The 17,035-nt window shown below is 46.6% G+C and overlaps 1 protein-coding gene across 1 annotated transcript in view; it reads right to left on the bottom strand.

Annotated features, from left to right (window-relative positions):
* The window catches only part of LOC144146637 (luciferin 4-monooxygenase-like), a 75,282-nt gene that overhangs the window by 33,244 nt on the left and 25,003 nt on the right, over positions 1–17,035 (bottom strand). Inside the window, exon 4 of the mRNA XM_077678575.1 lies at positions 8,422–8,528. Within this exon, the coding sequence (XP_077534701.1) occupies positions 8,422–8,528 (107 nt within the window). The remainder of the gene's footprint in view (positions 1–8,421; positions 8,529–17,035) is intronic.

Below are 17,035 nucleotides of genomic sequence, written 5' to 3'. Positions count from 1 at the left end.
CTCTTTGGGGCTCTTCCAGAACGGATGCCCGAGGTCGCCTGATAGAGAAATTCCTGACATCTTCTGGAGCATGCCTTTTCAACAATAAACAGCCTACATATCATAACATAGGACACAACACATACTCATGTCTTGACTTGGCTATTGGCTCCGCAGTTCTCTTTCCTCTTCTCGAGTGGGGTGTGGGAACTGACCCATATGGTAGTGACCACTTCCCCACCTCACTTAGATATATAGGTAAAGGCCCAAGCAGTTCATCTTCCCATAATAGGTTCAATGAAGCACGAGCTAACTGGAACACATTTACAGAGTCATCGAAACTACACCACACATCTATAGCACACCTACACGTAGATGAAGCCGCACAACTCCTCACGGCACACATCCTCGACGCCGCCGAAAAGTCCATTCCCGACGGCTCTGGTGCCCCGCGCAACCAGCGGAGGCCGTGGTGGAATGAGGACTGTAGGCGGGCGCGAGAGGCCCAGAACAAGGCGTGGGGTGTCCTTCGTCGGAACCCCACGTCGGGTAACCTCATTTTGTTCAAACGGGCCAAGGCGTTAGGAAAACGTGTGCGCCGTGAGGCAAAACGAGAGAGTTGGCGCTCATTCATACCATGTATAAACTCATACACAGACACACGCAAGGTATGGACACGTATACGCAAACTAAAGGGACAACATACACACAGCCTGCCCCTGGTCAGTACAACAGGGGACACACTGGAAGACCAGGCTGACACACTCGCACAACCCTTCCAACACGTGTCCAGTTCAGCACACTACACGAACACTTTCCTGAAGTATAAAGCCTCTTGTGAAAAGAAGTCCCTACTCGACAACAACAAATCACAGACTTCTTACAACTCCCTGTTTTCACTACATGAGCTGAGGGCTGCTCTGAGCACGTGTAAACCCTCAGCTCCAGGCCCAGAAAACATTACATATACAATGATACAGAACTTACACACAGACACTCTTGTAACACTTCTTCACCTTTTCAACAAGATATGGCTTTCGGGGCACAATCCAAAGTCTTGGAGGGATGCCATAGTTGTAGCATTTTTGAAAGAAGGGAAGGACCCTTCTTCTCCCGCTAGCTATCGACCCATTGCCCTGACCAGCTGCCTGTGCAAGCTTCTCGAGAAGATGATAAACCGGAGGCTTGTGTTCTTTTTGGAGTACAACGGTCTTCTTGAGAGCTGCCAGGCAGGCTTCAGGGCAGAGAGATCCACAAACGATCAACTTGTGGCACTAGAGTCATACATTAAGGATGCCTTCATTCACAAACAATTCTGTCTTACGGTGTTTTTTGACATAGAGAAGGCCTATGACACCGCATGGCGTTATGGCATACTTACTGACCTTAAGTCGTTCGGTGTCTCTGGTAACATGTTAAATACCGTTATTAGTTTTTGTCAGAGAGAACCTTTCGCGTCAGAATTGGTTCTGCACTGTCAAAGGTACACGTGCAGGAAAATGGCGTGCCGCAAGGTGGAGTTCTAAGCTGCACTCTCTTCATAGTAAAGATGAACTCCCTTGGGAAGGCACTGCCGCCTACAATTTCTTACTCTATGTATGTAGATGACGTGCAGATATCGTTTAAATCTTGTAATATGTCAATATGCGAACGTCAAGTCCAGCTCGGCGTCAAGAAACTTGCCAGCTGGGCAGAAAAGAATGGTTTTAAATTGAATCCTGCAAAAAGCTCCTGCGTTGTGTTCTCTAGGAAGCGCGGGATCCTTCCAGACCCAGACATTACACTTAATGGCGTGTCGCTTCCTGTGAACAAGGAGCACAAGTTTTTAGGTGTTGTGTTTGACCAGAAACTCACATTCATTCCACACATCAAGAAACTTAAACACAAATGTCTTAATACAATGAATATCCTGAAGGTTCTCTCCCCCAATTCGTATGGTTCCGACAAAGAACTCCTACTACGGCTCTATACTGCTTTGGTTGGGTCTCGTTTGGACTATGGCAGTGTGGTATATGGGTCAGCGAGTAAAACAGCATTGCGAATGCGTGACCCAGTACTACACTTGGGGCTACGGCTTGCGTCGGGTGCTTTTCGCACTAGCCCTGTCGAGAGTCTATATGTTGAATGTAATAAGTGGAGCCTTGAGAACCAGCGAACGTACATGGACTTACTTTATGCTTTTAAAATTTCATCTCAGAATAACCACCCTTTTTATCCTGTCCTTAACGATACATCCAGATCTGTGCTGTTTGTAAATCGTCCTTCCGTTACTCCGCCTTTTTCACTTCGAGCGAGAGAGCGAGCCTCAGATCTGAGTGCTTCGTTTTTAGACGTGTACAGGTCATCCTCTTTAAACATTTTACCGCCTTGGCAAGTTCGCCCTGTGTCCTGTGACCTTTCTTTTATAAAGCTTGACAAAAATCGGGTACCGCGAGCTGCAATACTGCAGCACTTTCTTTCTCTGCAGTTCAAATACCCACGTGCTGAATTCTACAGTGACGCTTTTAAAACCTTCACTATGGTGTCGTGCGCTGCTCAAATTTCAATGCAGCCAGAACCATGAGCGTGCACACAACAATTTTTTCAGCAGAAGCGTACGGAATTTTACTGATTGTACGACATATTCTTGAAAATCAAATTCCCAATTCTATCATCTACACAGATTCTTTGAGTGTTGTTCGCGCATTGTCATCGCATACACCCCCCAAAAACCACATAGTTAATCTTGTATTCAACACTATCATGTCGGTGTATGCGGAGAAGCATCGGCTGCTCCTCTGCTGGGTCCCAGGACACGCTGGGATCGCTGGGAACGAGTTGGCAGACGAGAGGGTCGGTGCTGCTGCACTCAGGAACAATGTAGACATAACAAGCGTACCATATACAGACCTCAAGCCACATATAAGACAACATCTGCGCAGAACATGGCAAACACACTGGAACGAACAGACAGACAACAAACTACATGTAATAAAGCCACACTTGGGACGGTACACAGCTGACTCACACAACAGAAACACAGAAGTCGCTTTGGCTAGGCTACGGATGGGGCACACGCATGCAACTCACTCGTATCTGCTGACGGGATCTCCTAGACCCCAGTGCGGCAGGTGCGGAGAGGCCCTGTCCGTAGTGCACATACTAATAACATGCAAGGCACTTCACACCACACGACGCAAACACTTTCCAGAAATCTACAGACAACAAATCCCACTCCACCCATCGCACTTCTTATGCGATGAACCAATGTTTACTATCAAACGTGTTTTTAATTATCTATCAGAAGTTAAATTTCTGAATCTCATATCGTATCATGCATAATCACAACCTGGCCCTCTACACCAGCCATCCTCATTGTCTTTATTTGTTTTTACTTCTGGTGCTATTCACTTCTAGTATTGACTTTATTATGTGGAAGCTAACCATCTTTGTTTTGGCGCTCTTTGCCCCAGTTGGCCTTGCGCCATTAAAATGCAACCATCATCATCATCATAAATTATTCTTGGTGCCGCTCAGTTTACGCGTGGTTATACGTAGAGACTCGACCGAGTCTTCTGCATCATAATCATTACAGAATCGGCGACGTTTTTTGGGTGGCAAAGTCCTTAGTCTCTAAAGATTAATGAACACTCGGTCATTAAAGTATGTACAATGCGGCCCCCCGCATTTACGGTGAAGGTCTAAGAGCAGCCGGGGGCACAGCGGGAGTGCCGTTTGCTCAAACTTTTTGAACTCGTCCGGTGGCAACTGTTTGGCTTGTGGGGTCTGGTGTGGGGCAGGCAATTTCAGAAGTTGATTACTGGTATTGTGACTCGGCTTTTTGGCTTCTGTTATTTTTGAACTAATTCACCTCTTTGCACCATCAAAACAGAACCACTCGTCGCAACAAGCGATAAAGCGAGCCAACCCACGAAAAATTTCCAATTCCGTGCTTGTAGCAGTTGTATCGCGCGTCCCCGCGACGCATTTCTGAAGCCATTCTTATACAAGTTGTATCTCGCCTACCTCCGACAGGTGGCGATACGACTTCCGCCCCAGCACGGTGAGGCAAAGATTAAGGTAAAGCTGCTGTGTCGGCGCCCGCGATGGCATCAGTTAGGTGAGATATTTATGCGCCCGCTCTACTGTCCAGCTACCAGCTTCAACAGCATCGGATTTGAAACCTTAAAAGGTGACATTAGAAATGTTATGGGAGACAGGGACATGAATAGTTCCCCGGGACACCCTATCTGAAGTGCAGGCATGCAACTTTACATGGCATCATTTTCTGAGGCGCGAGTGCAGCTGTAAACAATAGATCATATAGCCATAAAAATACTGAAACAAGGACATTGCTTAGCCTTGGCGCACGTGAACTTTAGAATAGAAGATGTAGTGCAGAGTATACGCGAACAGATAGACAGCAATGAGCAAACGTGGCTGAAAGATTGCACTTCTGCAAAGATTTGACGGTGGCAAATGGGAATCCCTTCTAACTGAAGGAACTAGTGCGTGCAGAAATAATGAACAGTGCTCTAGGAAGGCAGGACTTGAAAATGTGGGCACTTCATTATTTGGAAGGGCAGATATCAATGTTGGACCCAGAGGACCTAATGTCTGTGCGGGCGATGATTCTGTGAAGTGATATTGTCTGTGAACCTTAACCATCAGCAACCTAACAACGTGTGGGCTTGAGCTAGGCGGTAGGTTATAGGCATAACTTTTAGGCGCGGAAAAAATGTATAACTAGAACAAGGACAGTCGCCAGTCTTTGTCTTCGCGTCCTTCATCTTATGTTTTCCTCTTGAAAGCGTTTGCCATTACCAAGACCCCTGATCCAACATCCAGCAAATGAATTTCAAAACACTAAGAGCAACTTCATATTCGCAAACTGAAACCTCGTAACCTAATTGCAGAACAGCGCAAAAGAGGTGGGTGGTTGCAACAAAACGAACGATCTGTGCGTCTTGGGTTGTCCCGGTCTTTTCGGTACCCTCTTTTGCACTGGAACCATAGTGACAAGCCCGGCTGTCGTTGGTTCCTCAAGTTCGCGACAGAGTAACAGAGTGGTGAAATGTTGCCAGCTGGCGCAATGCAGTCAAGCAGCAGATAACTGGACGAAACCATAGAATAGGCAAATCCATGGAATTAGTTATTTAAAAACAGGGGTGTGTAACCCATCAGTTGTACACGACGTTAACAATGATAAAGACGACCTAAGGGGTAAATGTTCTTTGTATATCAGGATCTGCTTACCGCATAAGATAACGCACCACATCGACAACCCTAACTTTGTTGATATCTGTACATCGGATTAGGAAAACTCGTCTTTTAAATGCAGAGCATTTATTTAACTCACAATGTCACCCGTCCGTTGGCGATCGGCGTCCGCAGCCAGCCAGCACGTGCACCCCTCCCCCGCTCCTCCGCACTCTCAAGAACAGGTGCGCGCGCGCATGCGCGTGCTCCGGCGCTGAAAGAGGCGTTGCAGCAGCAGGTGCTACCTCCTCTCCCTCTACTGCGCGCGCTACGAATATAAAGCGGGTATCGGCGCGGCTCACTCCATTCTACTCCTGCGCTCTGTTCTGCTTACTCTCGAGTTTGGTCGTCGTGGAAGGGTCCTCCATAGACCTCGTCTTTGCGTCGACGACGTCGACCTCCTTGTGCGTCCAACCCCTACTCCCGGACCCCTTGACCATCCACTTCAGCGACCACAAGGCGGTCGTCCTCCGTGTGCACTGAAGCGACTACTACTACTACTACTACTACTACTACAACGATTCCAAGGAATTCCTCCCCCGAGTGCCCACGGAGAGGGACCCGACTAAATCCAGAGGAATTCCCCACCGTCAACGCGCGGAAGCAACACGCCTCCCCGACTGCCCCCCGAGAGGGATAATAAGAAAGAAAAGAAAGAAAATAATAATAATAAAGATCCAACCGATTGCCCCGCAGAGAGGGTGGGGTGCAAACGATGGTAATAAATAACACGTTATGGACTTACGTCTCTCCTCTCTCGTCTCTCTCTCTCTCTCGTCTCGCAACCCAACTACCCAACCCCTACGACAACAACAACTACAACTAGCACCGCCAACTACCACAACCTACGCCACGTGACCACCCCCAATGTTCTGCATTTACTCGTGTCCGTCGCGCGGGGGCATGCGACGGAGGTTTTTTTTTCGTCCATTCTATCCATATCTCTAATGGACGCGAGGTCCACTACCCTGAGGACGTGAAGCATTTACTTGGGTATCTCTGAGCCTACCTTCTCTATCTACGGCATGAAAACGAACCCTTTTTTCGTATATTAGTTACCGATTACGTGGCAGAAAGAAGGGTGACTCGTTACAAGGTAACGGTTAGAGCGGACATTGAACAGCGCATTACCATTGCGTCAAAATGTAGAAGGTTGCCTGCTTCTGTGATGAAATGTCTCTAAATACATGCGTCATATTCGTTTACTCCCTGAGACAGATTGTTCTTTTAGAATTCCGTGTATACGAACATTCCAAACACCGTTTCTCGTTTAAGTCTCAGTTGCGTATTTCTATGCAGCAAAGAGACGCTTTTTCAACACATCGTAACCACTGAAGTATACAGCACTGTACTGCACAAGGAGCCTCTACCACCATGGGAATGTAAGAATATTATAACCATGCTATGTTCATGCTATATATATATCAATATTATAATAATGATTACAATATTAAAATTCTCATGAACTAGGAATCTCTGTATAGGTCACTCGAAAGGATAAACTTGTTGAATTCATTCATCTCACGTGAAACGTGCGCCCAGCTTGTTCGGTCTCTGCACAGGAGAGCAGCGTGCACCCTTGATAATTTTTGTATTGTGTGATGCAGCTGTATTGGAAATAACACTCCGAATTTGCTGTGTCGTTGACACAGTTGTGCACAGTTGCATAACCACACAGTGCCCTCCCTGTCAATCGTCTAGTTGCATGCTTTTTCATAAATTTTGTACGCCTGATCAGCCTGATAGGGAAAAAAAAGTTGTCAAGTGTGCGCGGACAAAACAACGCAGGAAGGTTCTATTGCGAATAGGTAAAATGAGACGGAGTATCATCTTGATTTACGGAGGGAGCAGGGGGAACCCGCTCTCGTTTTCAAGCAGTGGAGGTGCTGCACACAGCGTAGTGAAGCGCATTTTTGTTCTCGCCCTTAGTTTACGGGTCAAGATTGTATAGCCCATTGCTTCAAATTATGCCTTCAGCTAAATACAGTGGAATCTCCATGACACGATTCTGGGTGATACGAATTTCGGGATGATACGAATTTCTGAGAAGTTCCGGCGAAATTGCATTGTTAGCAATGGGAAAAATTTCGGCTGTTCCGAACGGACCTGCGCGGCCCGGCGGATGATACGAACGAGCCGGCGAGGGGCCCGACTGCCGAACGAGCAAGTGACAGCTCTCTCTCCCCTCTTTGTCGCTCTTTCTCTAGAAACGGCCGGGCTGTTATTTCCTGCTTGCTGGCACCGCCGCAAAACCCCGCACGCTTCTCGCGGCGTGTCCGGCTGCGGCCGCAAAGTGGCGCGGCCGCTCGAGCGACCACTCCTAACCGCTCTTTAAAATGCCGCTCAAGGCAGACGCTAAGTTGCTTGTGCGGTAAAGGAGCTGATTATGCATGCGAAAACAGTACTATAAAACATCATCCACGGCGCTAGTGAAAGCGCCCATGAAATATCTGCCGGGGTGCTAAGCCTAACCATCTCCGGCGGAGCTAAGCCGGCTGTCTCGAGCGCTTCGCAAGTCGTCAGGCTCCTCCATCCTGCCGCGCGCGTCGTGCGTCATTTTCTGGTTGAGGTAGGAGCTACCGTGGGCGCGAAATCGTCGATACAGGCGTGAAAATACAGTGCGCGCAAAGCCGAGGTTCGCGAATCGCGTGCAAAAACGCACCATGCGGTTCACGCTTGACTTGCGGCATGTAGCGAGCTTGGGCACCGCGAGTGAGGTGACGAGCGCGAAGCGTTACGTGCTCCAGAAAGGACTGCTTTGCGACACGGGGGTAAAAAAATGCAGAAGAAAATCACGATTTTCTTCAGGCGAAAGTAAAAAAAGAAATACCCGAAAACTTTTTTCAGCGCTAAATTTTTTGGTCTGTATTGGTTCATACGAATTTCGGATGATACGAATATTTTTCGCGCTCCCGCGAGATTCGTATCATCGAGATTTTATTGTAGTCAATTAGCGTACAATGGTGAATCCATGCTTTCTTTTCCTGCTAAAATAAAAACTCGTGCTTATATGTTTAGCTAGTTCGCTCGTTTAGCCGTCACGTTACAGAGCATAGAACAATAATGCTTTCAACACGTATTGCTCAGTATGCGAAATGACCGTTCCACTGAGGTATAACCCCGCAAATCAGCGCAATTGCCTCGTAAAGCTGATTTTCATCTTTATTGCTTTCTCTTATACAATGTTGGGCGTCGTTTTCTCACCTTTACACAAGTCAGTCTCGCGGAGGCTGCCTTCGCTTTTTCCGCATTTTTCAAATCACAAAAGACGACACTCGGTTGCGACTGTTGAAGAAGCTGGCGTACTTCTCCTAATTGGAAAAGAGTTCAAGAAGCAAAAAATGGGTGAAGCTTCATTGGATTAATCATAAATATGAATGAATTCTTTTTGCCTTAGAATCTTCTGGCTATGTGGGAACGCTGTTCATTCGTGGAGATAATTGGGAGAATTAGCTCTGCAATAAGAATTGACCACAAAGGGCAAAAAATTCCACACAGAACGCCGCTACCTAATCGCTACAATATTGTTTTATTTAAGCAGTTTTGTTACTGTGAGAGCCTAATGACACTTGTGTTGACGTAAATTTCACCCAATACAGCAAGTATACAACATTCAAACCAATAAATTATGTTAACAGAATAACACTTTTATAAAGTCTGGCTTGGTATGTTAGGAATGCATATTAGCTGAATTTAATAACGAGTCATCGCCCTTGATTTGTCGTGTAGCTAGCTACCTTGGTTTGCTCTATATATAAAGCTTGTTTGAGGGATATTGCAAATGCGTCTTGGTACGTGCGTTTAGTTCAAGAGGCGGTTACCAATGTGGCGTTTTATGCTTGTGAAGAATGATTTGTGAACAACTGTGACGCTTGTAGCTCGCAGTTCGTGGGCTGTGGCCGTACACATTCTTGTTTTCTTAAACTATATGTATACATGCCGAGTTAATTTTCAGGAAAATGAGGATGCGTAGTTAAAGTGCTACAGATAAACATATGTTTGGAGGTCTTAGCAACAACTCGCCGTCATGCTACTGAAAGTTCTAAATTGGCATACGAATAAAACCGTACCGAGTGTGCTAACACCATAGAATGCAAAACTGAAACACTTGTGAAACGAACAAGCGTGTTTGTATTATGCGCTTGGCCTGAACTCCAACGGAGAGTAAGAAGATTGGGCGACTAGTAAAATCACTCCTACTCAACCCATTCTAATTCGCAATTTTACTCACGTGTACTCAAACATATATGTACCCACGAGAGCTCACATTGAATGCGTGCTCCGTCAAACTCAATTCACTGGGGCTGAATTTGTACTCGTGCTTCAATTGTGGTCACTTTTATTCAAGCGTGATGTACTCATTTTCACTCAGTCAGTATGCACCGATTTGCGCTCTGCTCACACGTACTCAGTTGGAATCGTACTTCATCCCTCTTTACCTGTACTCAACATATCTTTAATCTACACACTCGTACTTGCGTTTAGTGCACAGTTATATTCGAATTCATTCCGCACTCACTTCTACTTGTACACCATATATACGTACTTCATTTGGAGTTGAATCTGTACTGATTCTTACTCCCTTTCTGTGTATTCACTTCTGCTCCTGCGCACTCTGCACTCCCTCTGCTACACTTATCTTTCGACACGTGTGCTGATACTCCGAAAGATTCCAACTCGTTTACAGCGGCGCTAATTCAATTGTACGTGATTGTTGTGCCCAGTACGTGGCTTGCCTTGAGTAAAGAACATGTAGACTGTAGAGTTCGTGTAATGCGAATAATCGGCAGAGGTTACTAAGCGTTGAACGTTTCTGCAGCTTTTTTAATGTCGATATAAATCCGGATATATTCGGGGTAACAACTTCTCTTCGGGGTAAGCGAGCTACTGGACGTAACACGATGGAATGCATTGGTTATGCGAAGGCTGTATAAAACGCCAGGTTATATCTTTAGTATCAATAGTACACATCCTACGTTTTCTTCTAACTAGTGCATCATTTCACAGCGCTGGGACCGGCCTCGCCGAAAAAACCCGGCTAAACCTCTTCCACTATTCCCTGGTTTTGTTAGAAGCTTAACTCCCTACAACAATTCTGTACTCATGTGGCAGCATTTCACTGCGCGTAATGGTATGAGCGATTATGCGGGAGGTCAAATTCAGAACGAAAACAGACAGCGGCCATGCCACTCGACACTGCAGCCGGTTATACCTGCGTTCAGTGCATATAGTTCATTACTTCTCGCATGTGGAATGTGACGGGAGTCGTTTTCATTATCTTTAAAAATCATTCTGGTTATCAATTACTGCAGTGACGACAAATGTATTACGCGAGAAAAGCAGGCGACGACACCTAATAGGCGCAATGGGCTTGCAAAGCGCGCGCCCCCGTTGAGAGCCGGGCCCGTCACTTTGGCTGATTAATACCACATATGAGCTATTGGCGTTCTCAACCTATTAGGGAGTATAGGTGTTAATTGGACAATTATGCGGAGCTAGTGTCTCAGCTTTGGTTTAATTTGAAGTAACGTGCGCCAGTTAAGAGGCTCTCTTATTGACCCGTTTTTGGTCGGGTTTCGCTTTCACACTTGGGATGTTGCGTTGTGACAAAGGAAGGGCTGACGCTCCGGCACACGCGCACCACTTGCGCATTGGAGCCAGGTTTTACAGCGCTACTCAGAGATCATCCGAATTTGCCTCTTTCTAGCAGGCCTTCTCCCAAGGCATTTCCTTGTCCTTTCTCTCCGTAGACCACAACCAGCCGTGCGAGGAGCGTCCCACTATAAAAAGTGAAGGCAATAGGTGACACAGCATGGCTGCCACTGAGATCCCCACACATGGCTCTACAAGGGGCTTCTTAACAGAGAGCGAGAGACAGAAAACAGGTCCTTATTTGGTGCCTTGAGGTGTATTTTTCACCGCAAAACGCTTTACCTCCACATTCTACATTCATTCCGCGCGAGCGTTCTCTAGGGTGTGCACCAGCTTAGCAATTGCCGTGTACAGTCAGGGACAAATGAACAGCGAACACGAAGATATGTACCAGAACACGCAAAACGAGAGAATACTGCTTGTAGACTTTAAACAACGGCAATCTATAGGTTTATTTGGAACGACACATTTTGCACCCTTCGTTCCTGTCACAAAGCGGCGCGACAAATAGACTTGTACGGAAAAAAATTGTCTATTTGTGTGTTCTGGTTCATATTTTCCTGTTCGAGTTTCATTTGGCCATGACTCTACCGCAATTGGTTTATGCAGAAAGGGTACAACCAGAAGGTTTTATAAATAAAAGCACGTATAGCGCGAGGCGTTACATCGGACCACTTTAACGGGGGAGAGGTAGTGAACGTAGGTGTCCAACTACGTATCCAGCTAACTTCGCTGCTTTTCGAGCTATCGACTTCAAAAATTTGAATTATATGTACAATAGATGTCTACCAACCACGCGCAAAATTTCATTACAAATACCTGATATCTTTGAAAATAAAAATTGCGAGTGTTGAGATTTTTTTTTCAGAGCTTCAAAAACATGTGCAGAATTGTTTTAGAGCCTCAGGGCTGAAACATTCTCTATGTGTGGCAAATGCCTCAGGCTTTCTTCGGAACCAAAATAATAATGGTGGCCATAATTTTTTTTTAATTTATAGATAGCACAAACACAAATTTTATTGATTTATGAGAAAGGTATGAATAAAAAAATAAATTTTGGTGAGAACGTGCTTATTCTGGGTCGGAATGAGTATTCAGCATTGATTAAGAACTCACACAAAACATTTGGGAAACTCGAATAGTTGAACAGAAAATGTTGATTTTCTCAGCAAAATTGGTGTTTTGAGATATCGCACTCGAACGTTGTTGTTTCATTTTTTCAAATTTTCGCTTCTTGACAGGATTCTGAGAAAAGCTTGGCTATGCTACCAGCACAGTGGACTTCAGGCTTAAAGGATGGCTCTAATATGTCAAAAAGGAAATCAATTACATGCACAAAAACAGAATATTAGGCGACAGACCTGGCGTAAACAAACGTTTCGCAATGCATACGCAAGGCTATTCCAAGTAACGCAGTGCCATGTGGCCTAAAGTGAACTACAGAAAAATTCAACTAACTATGCGCTATTTTTAAGTATTTAAAAAACTAAACGTTATCACACGTTTTTTTAAGAAAAACAACGATGTAAACACCACTGTGCATCACACGAAACTTGCAGTGACCAGGGTCACTTGGGCCATGTTTGGCACCATTTTTAAATGACTTCTGGTACGTATCTGAGGACACCACTTCGTGGAAACGTTCTCGAGAAGGGTTAGAATATTTCAGGAGCATAATAAAAAAATTCACATCTTAGTAGGTTTTGCTATCCTTTCCCCTTTAATCTGGTCAGACGAGAGCTGTGAACGTCGACGCTGGTACAACGCAGGTGGTGAGAGCGGCAGGACACATCCAAAATAAGGAGCCCAGAAGCACCGACAAGTGTCACTCTCCCGCTGCGTGGCAGCCGGAGCGAGCAACGACGCAACGCTTAGGAAGAAAGGTTCAAGCGATTCAAATCCTTCAAGGAGATCGCAAAGTTCTGCGTCTCAAAGGCAAGATTAGTATTCCCTTCAACTGTGCGAGCAGGAAGCAAGGAGTCTTTTCCCATCAGCTTGACATTCAGGTTTTCTTTTCAAGAACCCATGCAAAGGGTCGTCGAGCTTATTGTTGCGCAAATGTGTGCTACCCAGTTACAACCCAAAAAGTTTCTCTCGGAACCAACCCTTTTCCAAATCTGTCAGATTTTCAATTTTTCGCGTAACAGGGCCCATCAATAAGAATAAGCAGGATACTTTCGCAGCAGTAGCTGAAATCCTGTTGCCTTTTTCTCTTGCTTTCACGCCTGCACTCATGGAGCAGCTGGGTTATACCGTGAATAGCCAGAACACAGCGGTGGTTGGGTGGCTTTCGCTAGTGTACATTTTCTGCTCACTTCAATGGCCTGTGCACGCCAGACAGGCCCGACATCGTGGCCACGTTTCATCCTTTCTGTTTTCCGCTGGGCAAAAACCGCTCCGCAATCATACCACCTGTAGCGTGAAATTGCCCAGTATTTTCGCTCCTAGCAAAATAACGGAATCACCCTCCCCTCTTGCCTCACAATGTCAGGTGTCTTGTAAGTCCTATAAAATTGAAAAGTTGATTAGATGTCTCTGCAGCCGAGCTCTATATGTGTCGGTTTCCCTAATAAAATGTTCGTCCACCTGAGTCGCGTCAACAAAAAATCGCATGCACTGGCTTCACAGCCACGTGCTGGCTCAAATGCTAGTGCAACGCGCTCTGTAGTTGTCAATTTATGTAGACATCTTCAAAAATAAAGTCAAAAATTATAGCCGCTATGACAACTCCATCGTTACATCAAGTTTCAGTCACTTCGCATATTTAGTTAATTTCGGTGAATGAGAGTAAAGTAGTAAATCTAGACAATTTTCATCTGCTGTCAATACATAGCTGCATGCCGCTGGAGTATGGTTAGAGAAAACAGTCTCTGTTGTGAGATCACCACCCGCACACGGCCCAGGGCCTTGGTTTCTCTGGCTATCCAGTCGGCCCGGTCAAGAGGCTGCCTGGACCTAGGGATGCTTCAGCACCACCCTTTTCCCTTTTCCGTTCGCTCCTAAGAATGTTTACTACTACCACTACTACTCTTGTTTTATCGAAACTATTCCAAAACAATATTACAAAACTTCCCTCTAAGACGCTTATATCCATACGCCGAGCACTATTTGTTAACAATAGACATTTAGCAGAATATTTTTCAACGTGACATGATTCCGGTCTGCTCTGAACACACAGCTGACTACGGAGAGGTATTGTGACAGGGGTATGGTTACACTTCTTTAATCTAAACTCACCCAAGGAGAGTAAGAGAGAGAGAGAGAGAGAGATAAAACTTTGTCATCTTTGCTGAGCGTAGTTATCCGAGAGCGAGGTTCCGGGTGGGCGCTTCATCAGACGGCGGCCAGGAGCCCATGACCCCTGGCAGCGTCTTCCCCCAGCTTGACGGCCGCAACTTCAACTTCGGGAATGCAGCTGAGCAGCGCGGCCTACCACTGCTCGGAATTACTGATGCGGAATCCGGGGTTGGCGGACTGGGGTTTGAGGTTGTAGGCGCAACTCATGTGTGTGAGTGAAGCAGCTGACAGTCTACACCATTTGCATGTGTCCTGGTACCTTTCTACGTACTGTCGATAGCATAGGGAGGGGTAGGGGAAAGTGAATGTCTGCAGCCTACGCCACACCACCGATTCTCCTCTTGTGAGGGATCTGTGAGCGGCGGAAAGTTCAAGACGACTCAGCCTATAGAGCAGTGTAAATTCCTCAAATGTCCAGAGCATATCGTTTCCCCCCTGTGTCAGGCGTCACCTCTTCAGACTCGGGGTCAGCGTGGTTGCAGAATCCTCGGGATGCCTCGTGCTCTATATCGTCCGCTGGGAGGGACCAGTGCGCTGGTGTCCAAACTAGACGAACTTTTCTTGCTGCTGTCTCAGAGCGGGTCCGTAGTATTTGCGCCGCTTCCATAGAAACTCTCCCTCTTGCGTAGTTGCGCAGGGAGGTCTTATAATTCGATATGACTATGATGCACTTGTGATGACGAGTGCGATGGACACTTCTCCCGTATCCTGAAGGGACGTGTTGACTGAACTTGAGGATACCGCATTACCTTGGTGGTGAACCACCACTGCAATTAGCGCGCTTCGGCCAGGGTAGCTCGCCGTGTCTATGTAGCAGACCTCTGAGTTATAGTGGTACTGTTTGTGTCGTGTCATGGCCGTTGCTTGTCTGCGCTCCTGGTGATGTGATGGATGTATGTTACGGGGGATCAGTGCCACACTGATGTGGTCCCGGATTCCCGCTGTAAGGTGGTCTTGCGTCTTTGTTGATGGGTGTAAGGAATGCGCAAGGATTTTAGGATGGTTCTCCCGGTTATGGTCTATTGTATTCAGTGAGATCGTTCAACGTGTTATGAAGGCCCATCTCTAGCAGCCGGTCCGTGGCGGTGCTGATAGAGATGCCGACTGCTGCCGTGGTGGCTTTTCGAATAATTCGAATAATTTTTTCTGTTTCTGCTCTCGTGAACTTAACATATTGGCCGACGTACGTAATTATACTGATGATAGAGGTCTGCAGAAGGCGGAGGTGGTTGGGCTGCTTGAGGCCATGCTGTTTGTTTGCGATCTTGGTTATTAATGTGGTATTCCGGGCAGCTCCATTGTACAATGCTTGAATGGTTGCTGTGTTGGTGCCTTTCTCGTGCATGCGCAGACCCAGAATACAAATGCACTAAGTTTTGTGGAGGGCGTTTCCTTGTAGGAACACTTGAATCTCTTAAACAGATGATGGTCCCCTGCCTGGTCTTGTGGGGTTGTACAGAAGGATCTCTGATTTCTGCGGGGAACAGGCCAAACCTCTATCGTGTACATATGTATGTACATCAGCGGCTGTTTGCCGGCGTTCCTTTATCTTCGCATCAGAACAACTTACTGTCCACACCATATTGTCATAGGCGTACAAGCTATGGCAAATGTTGGGGATCTAGTCGAGCAAAGGAGCCAGTCCAAGCATGGCCGCATTGATAAGGAGGGGTGAGAGCACGAGGCCTTGTGGTGTCCTCCTGTTGCTCAGGCTTGTGGAGTCCACTTTGATACCCTGAATGTTGAGTTGAGTGGTACGTTGCGAAACGAAGTCCGCAATGTTGGTATATGTCTTGGTCCCAGCGTTGAGGTCGTTGAGATGATTAGTATGGCCGCATGGATCACGCAATCAAACGCCTTCGTAAGATCCACGCCCTTGATGACCCGCGCGTTGAGGGGGGATGCTTCAGGGTTGCAGAATATCTCATGTTGCAGCTGCCGCAACACATCCTGGGTAGATGATCCGGGACTAAATCCTAACATGGTGTGAGGAAAGAACTGTCGTTATTCTATGTGCTGGACGAGTCGACTGAGAATGACATGCTCAAATAGCTTGTCAAGGCATAATGTTAGGGAGATGGGCCTGAGATTTCCAATTTGAGCTCTTTGCCCGCCTTCGAGATGATGGTGACCGAGGCATGTTTCCAGGCAGAAGGGAGATTACCTCTATCCCACACCCTGTTCATGTGGTCGGTGAGCACGCAATGTATGAGTCGTTAACGTTTGCGATGGCATTATTAGGAATGCCATCGAACCCGGGTGCGGATCTTGTATTGAGCTAGGTGATGCCGCATACGCCTGAGCTCTACTTATAGGGCTGCCCAGCGCTGAGTTTAGCTCCCCCGTGTAGGGTAGTGAAAGTTGTTCAGAACTTTGGGGTATGTGCAGATGCTCTAGGTTTTCCAGCAGTGTTTGCGAATCAGCTTTTTGGGAATGCAGCAAGGTAAGCATATTGCCGCGTTGAACGATGCACTTTCCTTCGCGATTTCGCAGGCTGCAGATTGTGTGCCACGTGCGTGGTGTGCTCACTTGTCTCTCCATGAGATCACACACGGCATTTCAGTGCTGATTGGTTAAATAGGCGGCATGCTTTTCTATATCCTTGTTTAGTCAAGCAAGCCTTCGCCGCCGGGGGCAGTTGTGTCTGTTTCTGTGAAGGCGGTTCTGTATGCTTTACTTCGCCTCCCACACATGAACCAGGCGCGAGCCTACTTGCTCGAGATTTGCTTCTTCAGGAACGGTTTTAGTGGCGAACTTTAAGTGCTCAAGCAGGATTTTGACCCACTCCTCAACGTCTTCGTTATTAAGGAGGTCTTGCGTTTGTTAGATTTTCCTGAGGAGGTTCCAGTCAATTACTGTCTGTTTGCGC

The sequence above is a fragment of the Haemaphysalis longicornis genome, unplaced genomic scaffold (genome assembly GCF_048455015.1).
Source record: "Haemaphysalis longicornis isolate Haplotype H1 unplaced genomic scaffold, Haemaphysalis longicornis Haplotype H1 scaffold_7, whole genome shotgun sequence".
NCBI classification, from domain to species: domain Eukaryota; kingdom Metazoa; phylum Arthropoda; class Arachnida; order Ixodida; family Ixodidae; genus Haemaphysalis; species Haemaphysalis longicornis.
Note: the sequence above shows the minus strand (reverse complement) of the source record. Positions and strands in the feature narration are given on the sequence as shown.